Source organism: Sylvia atricapilla, chromosome 26 (genome assembly GCF_009819655.1).
Source record: "Sylvia atricapilla isolate bSylAtr1 chromosome 26, bSylAtr1.pri, whole genome shotgun sequence".
NCBI classification, from domain to species: Eukaryota; Metazoa; Chordata; class Aves; order Passeriformes; family Sylviidae; genus Sylvia; species Sylvia atricapilla.
In genome coordinates, this window is record NC_089165.1 from 1,248,106 (window position 1) to 1,270,778 (window position 22,673).

Here is a 22,673-nt window from a genome sequence, read left to right on the forward strand (position 1 = left end):
CCGCGCCGAGCAGGGCGGGCGGCGGGCGCATCATGCCGGCCTGACCGCGGGGCGCGGACATCGATCCCCGGGCGCGGAGTCTGAATTAATCCGGGCAGCCGGCGCGGGGAAGGGGGGGGGCGACGGTGGAGGAGGAGGAGGAGGAGGCGGCGGCGGCGGCGGCGGGGGGGTGGGGGAGGAAGGCAGCCAGCGAGCGGGCGAGGCAGCGGCAGAGCCCGGCGGCCACCATGGAGCTGGCGATGGAGAACCTGGGCAGCCTGCACGGCGTCCCGCACTCGCAGCCCGCCGAGCTGCTGAGCCCCGCGCACGGGCGGCAGAGCTCGCACCGCAACCTGGTGCCGCACGGCCGGCCCGCCATGGTCTCGGGCATGGCCTCCATCCTGGAGGGGGGCGACTACCGCGGCGAGCACAGCTTGGGAGCCCCGCTGCACCCCGCCATGAGCATGTCCTGCGAGTCGCCCTCCGGCATGAGCCTGAGCAGCACCTACACCACGCTGACTCCCCTGCAGCACCTGCCACCCATCTCCACCGTCTCGGAGAAGTTCCACCACCCGCACCACCACCACCACCACCACCACCCGCACCAGCGCCTGGCCGGCAACGTCAGCGGTAGCTTCACCCTCATGCGCGACGAGCGGAGCTTGGCCTCCATGGGCAACCTCTACAGCCACTACCCCAAGGACATGCCGGCCATGGGGCAGCCCCTGTCGCCGCTGCCCAACGGGCTAGGCAGCCTCCACAACGCCCAGCAGCCGCTGGCCCCCTACGGCCCCGCCGGCCACTTGCCCAACGAGAAGATGCTCTCGCCCAACGGCTTCGACTCGCACGCCGCGATGCTGTCCCGGGGCGAGGAGCACCTGGCGCGGGGGCTGGCGGCGCCCAGCTCGGCCATGATGCCGCCGCTCAACGGGATGCACCCGCACGGCCACCCGCACGGCCAGCCCGGAGCCTCGCTGCTGGGCGAGCGGGAGCGCCCCGCGCCCGGCCCCGGCTCCCAGCCCGGCGGCTCCGGCCAGGTGGAGGAGATCAACACCAAGGAGGTGGCTCAGCGGATCACGGCCGAGCTGAAGCGGTACAGCATCCCGCAGGCCATCTTCGCGCAGAGGATCTTGTGCCGCTCCCAGGGGACCCTCTCGGACCTGCTGCGGAACCCCAAGCCCTGGAGTAAGCTCAAGTCCGGCCGGGAGACTTTCCGCAGGATGTGGAAATGGTTGCAGGAGCCGGAATTTCAGAGGATGTCGGCGCTCAGACTGGCAGGTAGGATACGGAACGGCGCGGCTCGGGCCGCCCGCCCCGCGGGTGGGTCAGGGGGTGCTGCGAACACGCGTGGGAACCCTTGGGGCCTCCGGGCTTGCCATCGCGAACTGGGGCCGGGCTCGGGCGGCGTTACTGACCCGGTTTGTAACCTTGAGACCAAAGGGAAGGGATTTATATTTAAGGTGAGTTATGCCTAAGGCGACCTCCCGCCTCCCCGGGCCTGCTGCTGCCCGCCAGAGATGCGGGGTCGCGGCTGGAGGGAGCCGAGAGGTGCCCGTTCGCCGCCGCCCGCCCGCCTGCCTCGGGGATTTCCCTCTCGGCGCTGCCGAGCTGGCCCCGTGGTACCGGCAGTACCCTGGAACTCCTCCGCGGTCGGTTCGGCCGCCGCCTCTCGGTCCCGGGGCCGCGCTCGGGGGAATCTCCGGGCCACCCCAGCGGGGCCGCGCTCCGCTCCCTGCGGGCTGCCCTCGGCAGCAGGAACGAGCCCCTGCCCCGTGCCTCCGGTCCCCAGTCGGCCTGAGGTCCCGCGGCGCCTTTGCCCGCGGTCTCGGGCCGAGGCTTGGCTGGAGCAACGCGGGGTCTGTGCCGGGGGCCGGAGGGTGGCACACAGGGGACAGCGGGGCCGTGGCCGGTGCCCCCCGGCAGCCCCGGCACCGAGCCGCTCCCCCGGAAACCAGCGGGGCCCTTGGCTACGCGGGGCCGAGCCGCGGCGGACAAAACACACATTAGTGATTTTTTAAAATTTATTTTTTAAGAAATCCGAGCTCCCCGTGGGGACGGGCAAAGGCAACGACGAGGACCCGCCGTTATTTATGGGGAAGAGCAGCGTTCATATGTATTTAGTGTAATTCAGTTGCTCTTTAATTAGGGCAGGGTAGTGGCATCTTTTAGTTCCAGTCGATGCCCTATTGAAAAGCAGTTAATAGAATGCAAATTGTTCCTGGCTTTACAAGGTTCTGGTAAATAAAGATTTAAACACTGCCGCGATCGGCCGTTTAATGCCCCCGTTGTTGGGGCTAATTGAGCAGCGGGCTTGGGCTTCTGCCTCGCCAGAACTGAAATAATAATGAATAATTCAAAAATAATAATAGTAATAATAATTAAAAATAACCCTGATGGTGATCATAAAAAGGTGGCGGCAGCTGAGGGAAGCTCAAGGGGAACCCTCTTCTGGGCCCGCCTCGAGAGGTCCTTGTCCCCGGCCCGGGTCAGGGATCTCTGTCCCCGAACCGGCTCGGAGGGTCCCTGTCCCTGCTGTCACCTCTTTGCTCCTCGCGCCGCCGTGGGAGCTTTATTCTCCCCAAAATGATTTTTCTTCCGCGGCGCCGTTTTCCTCGGCGCCAGGGCCGCCATGGCCCCATTATTTACAGGAATTAACCCCCCAGATTTCCGGGGAACGGGGTTGGTTCATTTGCTGTCTGGGAAAACAGGAAAAAAAAACCCCACCAGCCACCAGCCCAACCTCCCGGCATGGATCCGCCCGGGTTGCGCCTCGCTCCCCACGCGGGCCCGGGCCGCCCCACGCGGCTCGTGGAGGGGCTCTGCCGAGCTGCTCCCACGGGTCCTGCGGCTTTCTGCCGGCCCCGAGCCCCGCTGGGTCCCGCTTTCGTTTTGCTCTTGCCGCCCTCTCGCCCTCTGGGGCCGGGCCCTGGGCTCCGCCGCAGCCCCTCGGGCTCAGGCCGGCCCGGCTGCCCCGAGCAGCGGCACCCGGGGGAAGGGGTCGTGCCGGGGGGAACCGGCCCCAGCCCCCCGATCCGTGCGCTGAGTCCCCAGCCCGGCCCAGCTCCAGGGCTCAGGTTGTCTGCTCATTCCATCCGGCTGCCCCGGGCTGGGGGCCTGGAGGGGTTCGGGTGATTAAAACCTTCACACCGCCGGTAAGGGTGGAAGGGACCCGGGCAGCGAGCGGGGTTTTTCCTTCCCCGAAAAAAAAAAAAAAAAAAAAAATCGGACGTGTGGCACGGCCGGGGCAAGGACTGGTAACTGGTATAGGTTCTGATCCTATTCCTGCTTCTGTCCTGGTTCTATTCCTATCTCTCCTTCTGCTCCTGGTTCTACTCCTGTTTCTGGTCCTGTTCCTCTTGGTCCTGGTTCCAGTCCTGATCCTATTCTTATTCCCATTCTTTTATTTTTGTTCCAATTTTTGGTCCTGGTCCTGGTCCTGGTCCCGCTCCGGGGCCGCAGGAGTCCATCTGATGGATTAGTCCGAGTCAGTGAGTCGCGGATCGATGACCACGCCGGGCCCTTAGAAATGGCACCCGCCGCTTTTCTCCTCTTTCCACCCCAGTTCCTCCCGTCCCGCCGCCCCTCTGCAGATGAACCATTAATTATTCAGCCGGGAGATGAGGGGCTGCAGCTCCGGCCGCCCCGGGCTCCCTCCGGCCCCGCTCGCCCCAAGGGGCTCCCAAAAGAGGACGGGTCCCACGGACAAACATCTGGGCAGCAGCTGGCGGTGCCCAGCCCGTCCCCTCGGGCCGTTCATCTCTGCGAGCCCAAGTCGCGGCCGCAGAGCCCCGGGCCCGCTCCAGATTCATCTCCACAAACTTCGTGACCGCCCCACGAGGCCTGCGTGGGGCCGTGGGTGACGGAAAGCTCCCACGGTGGAATTTTGGGGGGTCCCCTGCACGGGTGTGACCCCCACCCGCTAAACCCCGGGCCCTCGTGCCCTGGGGGCGGAATCGGGATCGGCTTTTTCCCCGGGGGATGATGCGGGAGGTGGGTGCGTTCCTGCGCTCCCATCCCCGCGTGTTCGCGGAGGGCAGTGAGCGCCTTCCCACCCTGCGTGTCCCTGGCGTGGCTGTGGGTGCGCTCCCATCCCAGCGCCCCGCCAGCGGGAACCGCCTCCCGACACGGATTTATTCCGACACTCGGGACCAGGAAATTCGCTCGTGATTATTTCTCGGGAGGGTGACAACACCCTCGTGTCCCTTCAGCTACACGGCGCTCCCCGCTCGCCGCCTTCCTTCATCCCGCACTCGAAGGGGCCCTCCGGGTTCCATCCTGCCGTGGTTTTCCCTCCTGCCGTGGTTTACCCTCATGCCGTGGTTTTCCCTCCTGCCGTGGTTTTCCCCGGCCGTGCGTGGAATTCAGCGCCGCGGGTGGGGTGCGGCTGCCCCGGAAGGGCCGGGGGCCTGGGCAGCGCTCGGAGCCGAGCAGTTCCTCCTGTTTTATATTGGCTTCTCCTTTTCCCTCTCCAACCTTTCGTTTAATTTTTCCATTGGCACTTCCAGCCCTCACCCCCTATCCCCGTTTTTTCGTTCTCCATTTTTATTTTTTGTTTTAATTTGCTTTTGTTCGTTTTCTTTCTCTTTCTTTCTTTCTTTCTTTCTTTCTTTCTTTCTTTCTTTCTTTCTTTCTTTCTTTCTTTCTTTCTTTCTTTCTTTCTTTCTTTCTTTCTTTCTTTCTTTCTTTCTTTCTTTCTTTCTTTCCTCTTTATCTCTCTCTCTTTCTTTCTCTCGCTCTCTCTCTTTTTCTTTCTTTTCCTTTCTTTTCCTTTCTTTTCCTTTCTTTTCCTTTCTTTTCCTTTCTTTTCCTTTCTTTTTTAATTCCTCCTCTCTTCCTATGAATCCCTTCCCCGAACATGTCTCCGTCGCAGCACGAAGCGTCGTTATTTAACAGAAACCCCAAAATCACCCCGAAACTGCGAGCACGACCGCGGGGCTGGGCCGAGGCAAATGCCCGAGAGCTTTGACAACACCAATAATTAATGTCACTAATTAATACCGGGAATTAATACACGTTAAAAAAAAAAGAAGGACAAGATGGCGCTGAATAAAACCTCGGGAAATACATATATATATATTTAATTCTTTTTTTTACTAGTTTTGTTTTCATTTCAGCCTCTTTCAAACGACTTTGGCCCAACGACGGCTCCTCCCGGCCGGCGGCCCCCGGGCACCGGGGCGGCTCTGGGTGATCCCGGCCCGAGCCCGGCCCGAACCGAACCGCAGCTTTCGCTGCTTTCGCTCAGCGAGTGGCCGCAGGCGACGGGAAAGAGGCGCCGCAGCCGCGGGGAGCTTTGGAAACCCCCGGAGTGAACGGGGTTTGGTGCCGTAAAATGGGTGAAAACGAGAGTTTGGGGATCCCGGCTCCCAGCGGCTCCTCGCGGCCCGGGAGAACTGCCCACGAAGGGAGTCGGGGAAAGATTCGGGAAATGGGGCAAAGCTTTGTCCCCGTTGGGAAAAAAAGAAACAAACCTAAACCAAAAAAAGCAAGCCCACAAAACTATGAGATTTTTTTTTTGTTTTGGTTTAGGTTGTGTTGTTTTTTTTTAATATCTGAATTCCTTAATTTTTCTCTTAAATTACAATTTTATTTTGCTGTTTTATTTCCCTTTATTTATTTATTTTTTTTAGCTCGTTAACACAATTGGAACGAGATGAGCTTTAAGGTCCTTTCCGAACCAATCCGTTCTGAGATTCCGTGAATTAAAGGCGACTTTCTCAGCCAGCGCCGGCTGCTGCGGCCGCTGCGGGCTCCGCTCCTTTTCCTGCGCCGTGTCCCGCAGCTCCCGGTGCCTCCCACGGCCGGAGCCCCGTGTCCCGCAGCTCCCGGTGCCTCCCACGGCCGCAGCCCCGTGTCCCGCAGCTCCCCGCACCCTCCGCGCCACCCGCCTTATCAGCGCGGCGGGGCCGCCTCGCTCCGCCCGCGGCTGTTGTTCTGTTTGCTCCTAATCTGCGCGTCAGAAGGGGCCAATAAACCTCCCGCAGGTTAAACATTAAATGGGGTTCCTTCCCCTCACCCCGCAGGAAACAAGTTCCCCTCTCCGCGGGGCGCCGGCTGCCACCCACCCGCGGCCGTGGGGCTCTGCGACCCCCAAACGCCGCTCCCCAAATCCCCCGCGGGCTCTGCACATCGCCCCGGCCTCGCCGACCGCACCTGGGGCTTTTCTTGCTGCCTCCTTTTATTTTGGGTTCTCCTTTTGGGTGGGTTTTGTTGGGTTTATCTTTTTTTCTGGGTGTACAACACGGAGGTGATAATTCTTTTTTTCCTTGTCCTGTCAATCGCCACTGAAACCATAAGGGAGAGATAACAGAGAAGAGAAAACTCTCGGAGTGACCTTTGAATCAATTTGAAAAACCTCATTTAACTGATAAGTCTTGAAAGGCCCAGAACTAATTTGAAAATACATCTATTAAAATCTCATTGCCGCTGCCTGGGAGCTGCTGGGAAGGGTGTGCGAGGCGACTTCCCGGGGTCGGGGGAGCCGGGAGAGCAGGTTTAAGCCCTGGCCAACAAAGAGATTGCAGAGCTGACTGCAAAATGATGGGGCTTAGACCAGGAGAAAAATAAGAATATTAAAAGAAAATGGGTTTTTCTCTCCCAGCTGGTGAGGAAAGGGGAGATTTACAGCATTTTCCTGCCATAACCAGGCACGGAGTCTGGGATCGCAGACAGAATATTGGATTTTTATTTCTTTATTTCTTTAATTTTTTTTTTCCCTTCACAAAACAAATCCAATATTTTCTCCTTCTGCTCAGAGGCAGCTGCAGGGCCAGGGAGGCTGTGGCTCTGTGGGGGCAGCCGTGCCCCACTTCAGAGCTGAGGAGGAAGCTCCGTGCTCCCATTGCTGCGTTTTCTGCTCGCCTTCCTTGGTGCTGCAAAAGCAGAGCAAGCAGAGGGATGGTGGAGCAGGAGAAGACCAGGGGCAGGGCCCAGGCTCCTGTTTTCCTGCCTTAGGAATGTCCGGCCTTGCCCTGGGCATCCCCTGGGTGCAAAGGAAACAAAAGTCCCTGCAGAAGCCTCCTGGCGCAGGGAGCTCCCGGTGTGAGGCCGTCGTGGGCTTGGAGCAGGGCGGCGATGGCTGACTTGAAACACGAACACAAAAAGAAGATTTAAAATGAAATCAATTCCATCAGAGCCTGGTTTGAAAGAACTGAGGCCTGGCAGCTCGGTGGGTGTGGAAATCCATCTGCCCTCCTGCTCCAGTCCTTGGGGTGCAATTTGGGACGCTGCTGCCTTAGGACAGGCCGTGTTCCCGGTGGGAATTGCTGCCTCCCCGGCTCAGACAGAACTGGAGCAGTCACCTCCCAGCCCCAGCACCTCGCTGGTGGGAGAGGAAGAGTCTCCTGAGGTCCTCTGAGGTTTTTGGAAAGGCTCAGGCAGAACGAGGCTGGCACCCTGAGTAGGAATGGAGGCACTGGGCAGCTTTGGTTTGCCCTTACCCCATGTCCACGTTCAGTGAGCGGCTCTGGCCCAGCTTCTTTTTTGCATTTGAGCTGAGACGTCCAAATTCCTGTAGCTTAGCATGAGGCTGAGGCTTAAAGGAGCCCAGGATGAGTCCCATTAACCCAGGATGTGTCCCATCATCCTGGGACAGGGTCTGACCCACCTGGGATGTTCCCTTGGCCATGGCCCTGCTCCTGCACAGCACCAAGGGCAGCGCAGAGAGGTTGGGGCCTGCCCCTGGGTTTGAAAACTGGCCCAAATGGGAAGTTGGAGTCCAAAACTTTCCCCTCCAGCCCATCCATCCTCACCCAGAGGCGATGCCGGGTGGGAATGATGCAGGAATGTGCTGGCGAGCAGCAGCTTTTGGCAGCCGAGTGTGTTCAGTCCTGGCTCCGTGCAGGACTGAGGGCACTGAGCAGCAACATTTGCTGATTTAATGGAAATTCAAAAACCTCGTTAATACCTCGAATGATGCAGGGAGATCTCTGTATCCAGCGAGACGTAAAACCAAGGTGGGCTTGGACAGGAGAAATGGATTTTTAAAACATTTGGTGGTGTTAAAAAATAGCGAAGCCAAAAAAGGCAACGTGGATTCTCTGACGCTGGAAGGAGGGACCAGGGTATTTAAAAAATAAAGACCCAATATTAAAATTGAGAGATGTTTATATGGACATGCGTAAGATTTCAAGAATGACCCTAATAACTTAGCAATTTTTTATACATATATATATATATTCCATTAGGGATCTGCATCAGTGCTCTAAGCACTGGTGGTTTGTGCAGAGCAAGGAGAGGAGGTTCAGAAGCGATTTAAAAGTCATTCCATGGGGTTCAAGGTGGTTTATGTCTGGAGAAGTTGGGTTCAAGACCTTTCACAGGTGGGGAAGTCGATGCCTTGCCCCCAGGGGTGGGATGCAGGTTGACATGAGCAGGTTGATGGGTGGGATGCAGGTTGCTCATGTTCTTGTATTGCTCGGATTCACTTTGGGATTTGGGAAACCTCGTCACCCTGGCAGACTGAGGGCGGCTCAGCTCTGCCCAGCCTGGCAGGAGGAAACAGAAAATCTCCGTGTGGAGCAGGAGGGGAAAGCAGGGGCTGCTGCAGGAAAGCTGGGACTGGCTTTGTTCTCCTTGCTTGTAGAGGAGGGAGGAAAATCCCAACACTTGGACAAAAAAACAAATGAAAGATGAGCAAATTGCAGCTTTTTCTGCTGCCGCCATGGCCGGGGTACCAACCCCACTGTGCTGGGCTTGGGGCTCAGCAGGACGAGGCAGCGAGGGGAGCTGCTGCTCTCCCATGCAGGCTGAGGGGAGCAGAGCTCTCCTGCTGCAGGAATAACCCAGCAGCCCTGGATGTTTGGGCCGGCAGTGTTGGGTGTGCTGAGGGGGCTCAGTGTATGGCACTGAACTCAGGGCACCGCTGGGAACTCAAAGTGTCAGCTTGGGCTGTCAGGGACTCTATAAAACCCCTAAATGGAAACACCTCGGGCCGCAGTGATCTTTAAAGGCCATGGTGTCCCCAAGGAGCCCCACAGCGGTGCCCAGCACGGGCAGGGCACAGTATGGGGCAGCCGAGGGCCATGGCAAGGTTTGGTTTCGGCCCCTGGGAAATGTCCCAAAGCCTCCCCACGCCAAGCAGCACCGCGTGAAAGCGACAGGAGCCGTGGCCACGGAGTGAGAGGCTGAGCATCCTCGGGCCTCCGTTCCCCAGGCAGCAGTGGGCGTGAGGGAGCTTTGGCAGCGTGGGCAGAGCTCTGGCAGCGCCGGGTTCCGAACCCCGAGGAGCCCCACGGAGCATTTCAGGAGGGAGATGCGGTCCCTCGGTGCGAGTCACGCTCCTCCGGGCCGATAAAGAGCAGGTAATGAGCGAACTCTCTCCATTAGGGATAAAATTGCAAATGCACCGGGAGCTGCTGACGGGCGATAGCATCAGGGACTGACAGAGATCTCCGCGGCTCCGGGGGAGCTGCTCCCGCTGCGGAGCGCCGCAGAGCCCGCACGGGGCCGGAACGCAGTGATAGAAGCCCATCCCTGCAATTTTTCCATCGATCTGGCCCTACTCCGTATTTTTCCCCATTTTCCAAGGGTCCCTTGTTAGCCCTGACTTGGCACCTCCCGGATAAATTGCAGCCCGGGATGGGAGATGAATCTCCGCTGCGTTCTCCTCCGTATGGAGCAGCACCTGGCGCAGTGTGGCTGGAATGCTCGGCTCGGTGCCCAGGGGTTTGTGGTACCAGAGCCTCCCCAGAATCGGGGATCCCTTCCCCATCCGCCCCCCAGCTCGCAGGGGGAGGATGGGACGGTGCTTCAGAACCACCCGTAGGCCTCTGGAAATGGATGCCTGGATCAATGCCTGACGTTAATCCTCTGTTTTGGGGCTAAACTGCAGGATTTTGGTGACGTTTCTCAAGTGGAAGGCAGTGAATCCAGGGGAGTATTTCCAGGGGAGCTCCTCTACTAGACTTCTGCTGGACTGCCCAAAGCCACCCATTCACTTGCCCACACACACGGGCAGCCAGAAAACAGAAATTGAAAAATGAATAATCAAAATCAGGGCATTTATTCGAGGAAAGATGATTCCAAACCGGCTCGCTTTTCCTGGAAAAAATTTGAAAGCATCTCCTCAAAACTGTAACAGCTTTTTCCATCTCAAACTGGTGATTTCTCTGCCTTCAATGCGTCCAAGAAACGCCCCCAAGATTATTTATTTGCTGTTTTTTGTCACCTTGGCGAGGTGGTCACCCCACTGTGGGTACCTGGCGGTGAGCCAGATTCTTCATCCTTGGGAAAAGGGACCCTGGGGGGACATTTAGGGGATTGGGGGCTCAGACTCCCCCCTCAGCCTCGTAGCCCGGCACTTTTTCAGGGTGTTTGTGGAGGGTTTGTGCTTCCTCTGAGTGAGGGATCCATCCCGGTGCTCCCGGAGCCCGGTGCCGCAGGTACCGGTACCCCCGGGGCGCCGCTGCTGGGAGGGGGCAGCCCCTGGCACTGTCACTGTCACCTGGCAGAGCCCCCTGGCACTGTCATTGTCACCTGGCACAGCCCGCCGGGAGTGCCTCCTGTTGTGCAAGAACGGGGAAATAGAGGCAGGGATGGAAAGGGGGACGGAAGGTGGGAAACAAAGGAACTGTTGGGCACTGGGCTCGGGCAGAGCTGTGACACCCGGCGGGCGCCCTCGCTCCCTCCTCTCCTCCCTTTGCTTTTCTTTTTCATTTTTCTTTCTTCTTTACCTTTTCTTTTTCTCCCTTTCCCCCCTCTTTCTTTCCTTTACTCTTTTCATTTGTTTCCCTTTTTCTTTTTCCTTTTTCTTTCCCCCTTTCCTTACCCTTTTCCTTCCCCTGTTCCTATATTTCTTTTTTCTTTTCCTTATACTTCTCCTTTTCTTTTACATTTTTTTCTTATTTATTTTTCATTCCCTTTTCCCTTCTTCTTCTGCCTCTTTCTCCTTTTCCTCTTCCTTTTCTCTCTCTTCCTTTTCTCTCTCTTCCTTCGCTTCGTTCCCTTTCCTCTTGACTCATTTCTCTCTGCTTTCCCCTTTCCCTTTCCCCTCTCACTCTCTCTTTTCCTTCTCAACCCATTTTACCATCCAACCCTTTTCACGGCCACTTTCCAAGAGAAACCACTCCCAAGCCCCTTCCCCGAGCTGTGCTGTCACATTCCACCGTCCCACCTTCGGGGGGAAGCCCTGGGGACGGCCAGCACCCGCCCGGGGAATGGGGCAGGGAATGAGACAGGGAATAGTATAGGGAATGGGACAGGGAATGGGGCAGGGAATGGGGCAGGGAATAGGATAGGGAATGGGGCAGGGAATGGGGCAGGGAATAGGACGGGGAATGGGACAGGGAAGGGGACAGGGAATGGGGCAGGAATGGGGCAGGAAATGGGGCTGGGAATGGGGCAGGGAATGAGACAGGGAATGGGGCTGGGAATAGGATAGGGAATGGGGCAGGGAATAGGACGGGGAATGGGACAGGGAAGGGGACAGGGAATGGGGCAGGAAATGGGGCTGGGAATAGGATAGGGAATGGGGCAGGAATGGGGCAAGGAATAGGACAGGAATGGGGCAGGGAATGGGGCAGGGAATGGGGCAGGGAATGGGGCAGGGCATGGGGCAGGGAATGGGGCAGGGAATGGGGCAGGAATGGGGCAGGGCATGGGGCAGGAATGGGGCAGCTCCTCCGGGATGAATCGCCCCTTCCCGCAGCCCTCCCCGCAAACCTGCCCGCGAGCTCCCGCCGGTCACGTCGCCATCAAAGTGATGTGCCAGCAATATCCAACACGCAGTTAAAGCCACTCGTGGGAGTTTCAATAAAATCGATCGGGCAGGATCAATGGGCTGCGCTGGCCCCATCCCCACACGGAATGGGGCGGGGGAGCGCGGGGGGGGCCCAGGAAAAACACCCAGGGCTGCGAAATGGGGGCGGTGGGAGCGGGGAGCTGATTACAAATCTATCCCATCCTTGCCGTGATTAATTGCTGCTTTACCAGAAGGAACAGCGCGGAGTGGGGGCTCATTTTTAAAGGTAACGTTGAGGAGGGAGTTTCTCTGCTGTCTTTGGAGGGGAGGAGGCAGGAGCCCTTTTCCCGTGGGTTTCCCTCCCAGCAGGACGGGGCCAGGAGCAGCCGCCGGTGGGCAGGGACAGTGATCATTCACCTCCCCCAGCAGCAATTGGAAAGTTGGGAAGAGCCCTCCCCAGCTTCAGGGGAAGCTGAAGCCCGGCCAGCTGGGATCGCTGCGGTTCCAGCGCTGGGACCCTGTTGCAGAGCTGGCTCAGCTCGCAGCCAGGCCATCGCTTGATGGACCACCGAGGTCCAGGTTCCGGCTGCCCCTCGCACTAAAACACTCCTGAGCAGCCCCTTCACCCCACCCCGGGACTTTGAAAGGGCTCAGCGTCCTCCCCAGCGCTCAGGGGTCTCGGTCCTACCCTGCTCTCCCCGGAGATGCCCAGCTCAAATTAAAACATCATCCATCGTTACAGTGGCAGCGCATAATCCCTGGCAGATCAGTGCAATTACTGCGGGAAATGCCTTGGGAGCTGAACTAATAACGCCGGGCCGGTGTATTAAGAGTCACTGGCTTAGCGCCGGCCACGCCACGGCGGCCCCACGCGCGTGGGGGAACGGCCGGGGACACGCGGGGACAGCGGGGCCCGGGGGGGTGGCTGGGGGGCGGGTTTGGGATAGTTTTCCTGCCCCCCGCCCCATATGTGTGAAGCAGCGATGGGGCAGCGATGGGGCAGGGACGGGCAGTGATGGGCAGTAATGGGGCAGTGATGAGGAAGCGATGGAGCAATGATGGGCAGCGATGGGGCAGTGATGGAGCAGCAATGGAGCAATGATGGGCAGCGATGGGGCAGTGATGGAGCAGCAATGGAGCAATGATGGGCAGCGATGGGCAGCGATGGAGCAATGATGGGCAGCAGTGGGGCAGCGATGGGGCAGCAATGGAGCACTGATGGGAAGCAGTGGGGCAGCGATGGGGCACTGAAGGGCAGCGATGGGGCACTGATGGGCAGCAGTGGGGCAGCAATGGGGCACTGAAGGGCAGCGATGGGGCAGTGATGGGCAGCAGTGGGGCAGCAGTGGGACACTGATGGGCAGCAGTGGGGCACTGAAGGGCAGCAGTGGGGCAGCAGTGGGGCACTGAAGGGCAGCAGTGGGGCACTGAAGGGCAGCAGTGGGGCAGCAGTGGGACACTGATGGGCAGCAGTGGGGCACTGAAGGGCAGCGATGGGGCAGTGATGGGCAGCAGTGGGGCAGCGATGGGGCACTGATGGGGCAGCAGTGGGGCACTGAAGGGCAGCAGTGCGGCACTGATGGGGCACTGATGGGCAGCAGTGGGGCACTGAAGGGCAGCAGTGCGGCACACGGAGCTCCCCTGTCGCTCGGGGCAGGGCAGTGCCGGTCCCGGGTGTCCATTCCGCGGCCCGTGGCGCTGAGGGCAGGACACGGACCGCTCCACCTGCCGGCGGGGGGGGGGGCGGGTTGTACCATTGTGTCCGCCCCGGGGGGGGAGCGCCCGGCCATCCGCAGGGGGGCGCCAGCGCGGCGGGGACGGCCCGGAGCAGCGCAGGGGGCGGGGCGGGACAAACCACCGCCGGCTGCGGGGGGAGGGGGGGGAAGCGGCGCTCCGGAATGGCGGGCAGCCGTCCTCACCCTCAGCCGGGGAGCGGCCGGTGTCCCCCGGGGCCGGAGGGGTGAGGGGAGCGCACCTGAGGGGCGAGCAGCACAGTGGGGTTTTGTCCCTGCCGCTGGCACAGAATTCCACAGCGGTTTGGGTTGGAACGGACCTCAAAGACCATCCCATTCCAGCCCCCTGCCATGGCAGGGACACCTTCCACTGTCCCAGGCTGCTCCAAGCCCTGTCCAGCCTGGCCTTGGGCACTGCCAGGGATCCAGGGGCAGCCACAGCTGCTCTGGGCACCCTGTGCCAGGGCCTCCCCACCCTCACAGCCAACAATTCCTTCCCAATGTCCCATCTGAATTTCACTTTTTCAGTGGAAGCCATTCCCTGTGTCCTGTCCCTCCATCCCTTGTCCCAGTCCCTCTCCAGCTCTCCTGGAGCCCCTTTAGGCCCTGCCAGGGGCTCGGAGCTCTCCCTGGAGCCTTCTCTTCTCCAGTGAACACCCCCAGCCCTCCCAGGCTGTCCCCAGAGCAGAGGGGCTCCAGCCCTTGGAGCAGCTCTGGGGCCTCCTCTGCACTGGCTCCAGCAGCTCCACGTCCTCCTGATGTTGTTCCCCAGGGCTGGGGCAGCTCTGCAGGTGGGCTCTCACCTGAGTGGGGCACAGGGGCAGAATCCCCCTCCCCTGCTGCCCACGCTGGGGCTGAGCCCAGCACAGGGGGGTTTCTGGGCTCAGTGCCCATGGCCGGGGCAGGCTGAGCCTCTCCCCCACCAACACCCCCAAATCCTTCTCCCCAGGGCTGATCTCCACGAGTTCATCTCCCAGTCCGTGCTCATGGCTGGGCACCTGCCATCTGTGCTGCCCCTGTGCTGGGTGAGATAAGAACCCCTGGGATTTGGGGTCACATTGGCGCTGGGCTGTGACATGGGCTGACAGAGGGCTGTGAACTGCCTGGAGTTCACAGAGTGAGTGGGGCCTCACACCTTGGAAGGGCTCCAGCCTGGATCTCCGTGCTGCCATGCGCTGCTGGAGCTCAGGGATAAACCCGGAGCAGCCAATGCCCCTGTGCTGATCATCCTGCCCACCTTCAGAGGGTCCTGGAGACACAAACCCTGAGGATTACAGACTGTCCTGGTTTTCCCTGCACCACAGAGGAAGAAATCCAGCAGCCCACTGAGAACTGACTCGGCCAAGCCCCAAGGGACCTTCCCATCTCACACCCGATAAATGCACCCGGGACCAGATTTAATCAGGAAATGCAGGAAACTCTCAGGGTTTTTTTGCCCTCCACTGCTTTTTCCCTTTCTCCAGCACATGTTCTGTGCCTGGTGATGGCTCTGGGCCCTCTGGACACTGTCTCTGCTGAGACCAGCTCAGGGCCAACACACACTCTGATGAAAGACGTGTCATGGACCCTGAATTTGCTCATTGTCCCTGCTCAGAGTTCCAGGCAGGAGCAGGCTGGTGGGGATCCCCGATGGCCAAGGGAGATCCTTGCTGCTCCTCTCTTGTATGAAGGGGCAAGGACTGAGTGGAATGCACAGGACCCTCATCCATGAGTGTCACAGGGATGCCACTCCAGATTCCCATCACGGGCTCCTTGTCCAGCATTACCTCCTTCTTACAGAATGGCACAATCCTGGAATATCCTGAGTGGGAAGGGATTGTCAGGGGTCATCAATCCAATCCCTGTTCCTGTACAGACACCCAACAATCCCACCCTGAGCATCCCTGAGAGCCTTGTCCAAACCCTCCTGGAGCTCTGGCACCTTGGGGCTGGGACCATTCCCTGGGGAGCCTGGGCAGTGCCCCAGCACCCTCGGGGGGAAGAACCTTTCCTAATGTCTGACCCAACACCAGCCCCTCCTGCAGTTGTGACACAAATCAACCCCCAAACTCCCCTTTTCCCCTAGATTCCGTGGCTGGGGCTCTTGCACCAACGCTGAGCACGAGCAAGTCCCGCTGGCTCCAAGGAAAACTTCTTTCAGGGGATGGAGGTTTTCCAGCCGCACCCCCACCTCATCCCCTCCCCGCTGCCATCCCTCCGGGCGCTGCCGCTGCTGCCTGACTCCGGCACTTCATTAGCACCAATTTGCTCCCGTCACGCTAAGTGGTGCTGACTCGGGAGAGGAGTGAGGAGAACCGAGCAGCCGGGAGCACTCCAGGGCTCTGCCTCGCAACAGCAGCTGGTCCAGTCCCCGGCAGCAGCTCCCCATGGCTGTGGTCTCCATCGGAACAAAAAAAAAAGCAGCTGATGCTGGTCCAAAAAAACAGGCCTGGAAAGGGAGGAAATAGGACAAATGGGGGAAGCAACTTCCCAGCAGAGCCGTGAGCTGATCCCGGATCCCCTGGGTGGTGGGGAGAGCAGAGCAGGGCACCAGGTCTGCCTTCACAAAGGTGTCTGGAAAAGCAAGCGGAAAATGAAACCTCTGCAGAAAGGAAATGCTTTTGACAACAAACTCACCTTTTAAAGTCATGAGAAGCTGTTTTGGTGTCCCTGAGAGGGGTTTGGTGGCTCTTACCAGGGCCAGAACAGCTCACATGGAAAGGACAAGAATAAAACCAGGGCAAATGTGGAGGGATGGAGGCAAGCACTGCTGCAGCAGCCACAGCTCCTTTGTATCACTTCAGCCTTCCTCCAACTCGTCTGCTTCAGTGCTGGGAAAGCTGAAAATGTCACCCATGGAAGAACAGGCCAAGCTTGAGAAGTGCAGGAGAGGAAATGAGGTGTCCCTGGGGGCTCTTCTGCGTGTTGGGGCAGCTCTGATGATCCCAAACTGGGAAGAGGTGGGACCCTGATCTCAGGAAGGACCCTTGTCCCCCGAGCAGAGGACGGAGGGCTTGTGCTCACTTTTCTAGTCCCTTCCCTCCAGATGCCAACCCCTGGGAGCCCCTGGGCTGTGGGGGATGTCTGCGGTGACGGAGCCTCGCTGGGTCAGAGCTGCTCCCTGGGATGAGCCACCGAAACCTCGGCGTGGGAAGGGAAGGGCAGTGAAGGGAAGGGCGGCAGAGCTTTGTCTCATCTCATCTCCTCATTTGCAGCGTTCAGAGGAAGATTTAATTTGCTGGGCTCGGGGAAGCGGCTCCCCCTGCAGCGCTGGCTGCATACCAATGACCAGGGGCTCTCCTCGTCCTCCTGAGCTGCCAGGGACACCAGCGGGGAAGCCTGGCCCCACCGAGGCGGGGACACGTGGCTCGGGGACACGTGTGGGGCTGGCAGCTCGGGCTGGGTCCTGTTTGTCCTGCCCAGCAGGGACATACCGCGGCTCTTGACCACATCCCTCACACTCCGCATGGCCTCTGATGTCCCTTTTTATCCACTACAGAGTGGCTCAGATGCTGTGGGACCACAGCACCCAAAAATTTCCCCGCACGTTTTGGAGCCCAAAAGGTGGTTTTTTGATCATGTGCTGTTGAAGTCTGGGGGATCCCAGGAATGGGCACGGCAGGGTCATTCCGTGGTTGACACCACATCCTCTTTGCCAGCCTGATTGTGTTTGGAACCAAGTGGGGTTTCAGATTTAAAAAAAAAAAAAAAAAAAAAAAAAAAAAAAAAAAAAAAAAAAAAAAAAAAAATTGAGGTTTGATTTTTGAGCAGTTTTCCTTTGTTCTGTACTGCTGCCTGTCCCGTCAGCATTGTGTTCTTCCAGCTGGAGAAGATCTGAATTTCTGCTGGACCCTTATTTGTGACAAATCTCTTTGGCCTCTTTTCCTGCAGTGCAAAGAGAAATCAAACCAAGCTCTTAGAGTTGCACCCAGCATCCAACCAGCCCCACTGTGCACCAAAGGAGTTCTGCTTTGGAGATAAAGCTCCCTGATCTCTGCTCCAGGCTCTGCTCCAGCTCTGGGGGAGCAGATGCCAGCGGTTCATTCAGACCCTGTGTGAGGCTCTGGGCTCATCCCTGTTAGCTCAGAGTTGAAGCTCCCCAAACCTTCTAGAACAGCAGGGTGGGGGCTGAACCAGGAACACCCACCTCCCTTCTCTGGGAAAAGGAGTGAGATCACAGAGCCATGGAATTGTTATGGCTGGAAAAGACCTCTTAGATCAAGTCAAACCATCACCACAGCACCACTCCCATGTTCCCCGCTAAAACATGTCCCCAGGTGCCAGATCCACACATTTTTTAACGCTTCCAAGGATGGTGACTCCACCATTTCCCCGGGCACCCTGTTCCAGGGCTGGGCAACCTTTCCCATGAAGAATTTTTCCCTAATATCCAATCTAAACTCCTCTAGTGCAACTTGAGGTAATTTCCTTCTGTCATTTATTACTCGGGAGAAGAGACCAGCCCCCACCTGGCAACAACGTCCTTTCAGATCCCTCTGGCCCTTCAAGGAGAGGGGGAAACTGAGGCAGCCCAGGGGCTGGGCCAATCTTGAAGGCACGGAGAGAAGCCAGCTTTGCTCGGGGCCATTTCCCACCCAGCGCCCACCAGTGGAATCAGCCCTTCCCACCTTTGCACCAGGGAAGCCTGTCCCCACCTGGCCAACCACATCCAGGTTCCCCCTCTCCATCCCTTCCTCCACCTCCCTCTGAGCCCATAAATGCTCCTCGGTCCCCTTCCACCCCTGGGAGATGATTTGACAAGGAGAAAAAGAGAGAAACTGGTGGGTTTTGTGCGGATTTCTCCCCCCCCAACCTTGCTTACAGCTAGCGTGCTGGCTCTGAAAGCCCCTGGCTGTCTTTTGTGATTTCAACAAATCACCAGCACTTAAGCAAAGTGGGCAGAAAATTACAGGTTGTATTGCAAGTGAATGGAGAGGGAGAGCACGCTGGGGCCGAAAAACAGAGGTTTGCGGGTATAATAGAGAAAGCAGGGACTTGCAGGCTGCGGAAGCCTGCAAAGCCATCAGGTATTAGTTAAACGCTCCGTGGGGTTCACGCTGCGAGGCATAATCGCAGTTCCTGAGCAGCAGCCATTTGATTGTCTCTATTATGTCCCCTCTGAAGTGATTTGGGAGATGTTTCGCTCGGAGCTGTCAAGGTTAAGTCAAGGAAAACGCGCTCCCTCTGACACGAGGCTCCCGGGAGGCAGAAACCCCTGGCAGAATCCTCCGGGGACGAGGGTGGGATGCCTCTGCTTTTGGAGCTCTTTCCTCCTGCTTTCCCTGCCCGAGGCTCCTCTTTGTCTTTGCCCCTCGTGTTTTTTCTGCAGCCGGGTCGGAGCTGCCGTAGGGATGGGATGGTTTGGATCGCGTGCCCGGTGTGTGGAGGGACTGTGCCGTCACCGCGTCCCACCGATCTGGCGTCCCCTCCTTGTCACTTCTGGGCTCCTCGGTTGGGTTTGGAGAGCGTGAAATGAGCTGGGGAGGGCTTGAGGGAGGAGAAAAGCCCCACTGTGGGAGAGCCCAACCCCTTATCAGCCAACGGAGTGTTCCCCACCCACGGGAGACATCAATTCATCTCTCCCACGCTTGGTCCTGGTACTGCCAGGCTCCTCTGTGTCCCAGGAGGAGCAGGACAAGGCCAGGACCAAATCCTGTCCTTTGGGGACACGATGCAGAGGCAGGGGTGGAAATGTGCCCGTCCCCACGGACCCAGAGAGCCGGGAAGGACATGACGGAGAAACATTCCACCAAGGCCGGGTTGTTTGGATCGTAGAACTTGGGGGGAAAAGGGATTTTGAAGCACAAAGAAAACACCTCACCCCTGGCTGATCTGGGTAGGAGCCAGAGCCGTGCCCCTGGCTGCCCCTTGTCCCTGGCTGCCCGTGGGGACGTGGGGACATGGGGACGTGGGGACGGCCACCGCCAGCCTGCCTGGGAAAGCAGCGCCCAGGGGATGGGGAATGGGAAAAAGATCCTCCGTTGAGGGGTTGATGGCTGCCGTAAATAGATCTGAGCAGCGTCCCCATCGATCGCTGCTGTGCGGAGCTGTAATTAGATTGAGCTGGGGGAGAGGGGTGTTGGGCTGCGTCAGCAGAAAGGGAAATTAATAAATAAACAAACGAGCACAGGAAATGTGGGATGAGGCCGCCGGTGGCAGCACAGGCCAAAAATAACCCAAACTAGCAGAGGTTCAGGGGTGATGAGCGATGTCACCTGGGCCTGAGCAATGGCACCGGTTTTGCTGCAGGAGGCCAGTTTTACCAGCAAGGCCCTGATGGTTTGTGTGTGCCCCAGAGCTCAGGGTTATTAATGGGAGACTGGGCTGTAATAATCACTCCTAAAAAAGGAACGGGAGATTGGAAAGCTGAAAACCTGAACCTCGGGCTGGATGTCCAGTGCTGTGGTGGGAATGGGTGCCAGCAGGCAGGAGAGCAAGAGGACAGGCTGATTGCCAGGGTGACAGCTGGATCACAGCCACAGGTCCCATGGGGACACAGGAGACATTCCAAGTGCCATTCTGCAGGGCAGGTGCCCTGTGGATGGAGAGTGAGGAGCCCACCTTGGACCCAGGAGGAGCTGAGCATGCCGGGGGTGCTGGGAGGGTGTGGGGAGGGTGGGTGAGGGGCACAAGTGTTGGGGGAAGTTTTCTGTTTGTTGTTTGGCTTGGGGGGACTTTGTGTGGGGGGGTTCTTTTTTTAAATTCATGTCTGGGGGAAAAAAAAAAAAGTCAAATTTTCTATAAAGGCTTTTTTTTGTTTGTTCTTTTTGCAAGCATCTGATGGTCGTAGGGTAGGTTTCCACATTCTCTGCTGGCTGTTTGAGTAAGGTACCCCTGGGACAGGGTCCCCTGGCATCACTCAGAGTGTCCTTTTGTCCCTAAGGATGTGGTGTGCAGCCAGACCTGCCTGTGGGGGGAGAAGGGGAGGGGAAGTTTCTCCACTGGCTTTACCAGGGGTGCCTGATTTGGACTGAGAGTGATTGGTTGTGTCCAGCTCAATGCCTCCCATCCCCTGCCCAGTGGAACCAGAACTGCTGGCTCTCAGCATCATGTGGGGACAGGGCCAGGACCAAGCCCAGCAGCTGGGACACAGAGCTAAATCTGCTGGATAAATTGTCTGCTTCAGTGAGCTCCAGATTTCCCCAGTTCTGGGTGGAAGGGGTGGGTCTCATCCTTCTCTCTCAGCTCGAGGTGATGTGAAGAGGGTTTGTAGTGGAGGCAGCTGAGGAGCTACAGGAGGAAGAGATTGCTTGTTTTCCATTGAGGAAGAAATGACTCCAAACAACTTCCCACTACTCCTGGGCTATGCACTGCATCCTCTTTGGCTGTGGAGGTGTGTTTGGAGAGCAGGAGGGGGGTTAGCCCAAGGGGAATGCCTGTCCTGTGCTGCCCCATCCCTGCAGTGTTTTGCCCTTGACCTTTGGCCCCTCTGAGCTCTGTGCTTGAAGCTTGGAACTTGCTTTGAGCCCTCCAGGTCAAACAGGCTCCTGCAAGTGCCTGAGAGAAGCAAGTTGAAATCTGCCACCCAGACAACAAATGTCTCAAGGGCCTGTGCCTTCCCTGCAAAATCCTTCAAAAGTTCTGAACCAAGAAACCCCAAAGACTGAAAGCTGCTGCTGTCCCAGGCAAGAGCAGGACTTCCTTTGGGAAGTCTTTAGCCCACAGTTTGCTCTCTCTTTTCTGAGCTGCTCAGGAGGAAATGCTTTGTCTCCAGCCATGTAGGGTCAGATCCATGCCCTGCCTTGCCCACAGCATCTCAGGTTCCTGCAGTTCCATGTCTGGTTGAGTCCCTGAGCACCCAGATCAAACCTCGACAGCTTCAGGGTTGGCCTTGCTTTGAGCAGGGGCTGGATCAGCCACCTCCACCATTTTATAGTTCTTTAGGAAAATATCATAGCAAAGGTCCCCTTGTCCCACCTCTTCCACCAACAGTGTGCTTGATGGTCCCACAATTAAAATGCATATATTTATGTATTATACTCACTTCCCCCTCTGCCCTCAAGCAGTGTGCTGGGGCCCAGAGGTTTTCCTGGCTGCTCACGTGACAGCCCCTCTGTGCTGACCTTTGGCTCAAGCCAAACCTGTAGGGAAGGCTTTTCATCCAGTGCTGACAAATGTGCCAGAGGAGCTGGTAGCAAAGGCACACAGGGGAGACAGAATTTTCTGGAGCCTCCAGTGGCTCAGGCAGAAAAATCCCTTCCCAGAGCAGGTGGATCCATGATCAGTCCTTCCAAGCTGATGCTGTGGGGTTAAGGCTGCAGAGTGACCTTTCCATAATGTCCCTGCCCCCGGCTCTTCCCTGCATTTCCCAGGTGGCAGCTGGACGTGGTGGCCAAGAGACACCATTTCCCTGAGTCCTCCAGGGAGATCCACAGAGGCGATGATGAGACAAGTGAGACCATGCTGAGGGATGCCGATGGATAACCCCTGAAATTTAGGGATGAATCCCAATAACCAGCCTCTGGGAGCAGAGCAGTGCAGGGGTTTCCTCAGTCTCTAGCCCCAGGGTCAGCTGGAGATGCAGAGACTTTCCTAGGCTTTTGTCACACTGGTATCACAAAAGGCCGTAGTCCCTTCTCAGCAGGTGCTCAGGTGGCACAGGGAGGAAGAGGAGGGAGTGGTGGGACACGAGCCAGCGAGTTTCCTGGAGGGAAGGACCCGGATTTTGGGAGGCAGCTGGGCAGCCTGAAGCAGGCCAGGGTGGGGAGCCCCAATTAACGGGCCTGTTCTCTCTTTTGAACGTCTCCAGCTTGCAAACGCAAGGAGCAGGAGCAGCAGAAGGACCGGAGCCTGCAGCCCAAGAAGCAGCGCCTGGTCTTCACGGACCTGCAGCGCCGCACCCTGATCGCCATCTTCAAGGAGAACAAGCGCCCGTCCAAGGAGATGCAGATGACCATCTCCCAGCAGCTGGGCCTGGAGCTCAACACCGTCAGCAACTTCTTCATGAACGCCCGCCGGCGGTGCATGAACCGCTGGCAGGAGGAGCCAGGCGCCAACCCCGGGGTCCCCTCGACGTCTACAAGCACTTTCTCCAAAGCATGATGTTCCCCAGCCCTCCCTGCCCCTTCCTGGATGTCCCCCTCATGACAAAGCCAACCCCAGACCCACACGCATGGCCTGGTGGGGGTGAGTGCTCTTGGGGTGGGTCTGTTGGCCTCCCAAACCCTCAGCCGGGTGTCACCCATGGACATGGGCCTCGGGCCGCCTCCTGCTGCCACATCCTGCCAGCTCGTGGAGGAGGGACAGGGTTTGTGACCAGGTCAGCTCCATCCCCGGGAGGGCTCAGAGGAAACCCATGGGGA

The 22,673-nt window shown here is 58.2% G+C and overlaps 1 protein-coding gene across 1 annotated transcript; it reads left to right on the forward strand.

Moving 5' to 3' along the window:
* The first annotated feature begins 227 nt into the window (after positions 1–227).
* On the forward strand, positions 228–22,465 carry ONECUT3 (one cut homeobox 3). Its single transcript, XM_066336126.1, has 2 exons — positions 228–1,257; positions 22,121–22,465. The coding sequence occupies exons 1-2, from the start codon at positions 228–230 to the stop codon at positions 22,411–22,413; spliced, it is 1,323 nt and encodes a 440-aa protein (XP_066192223.1). The 3' UTR covers positions 22,414–22,465.
* The last annotated feature ends 208 nt before the right edge of the window (positions 22,466–22,673 follow it).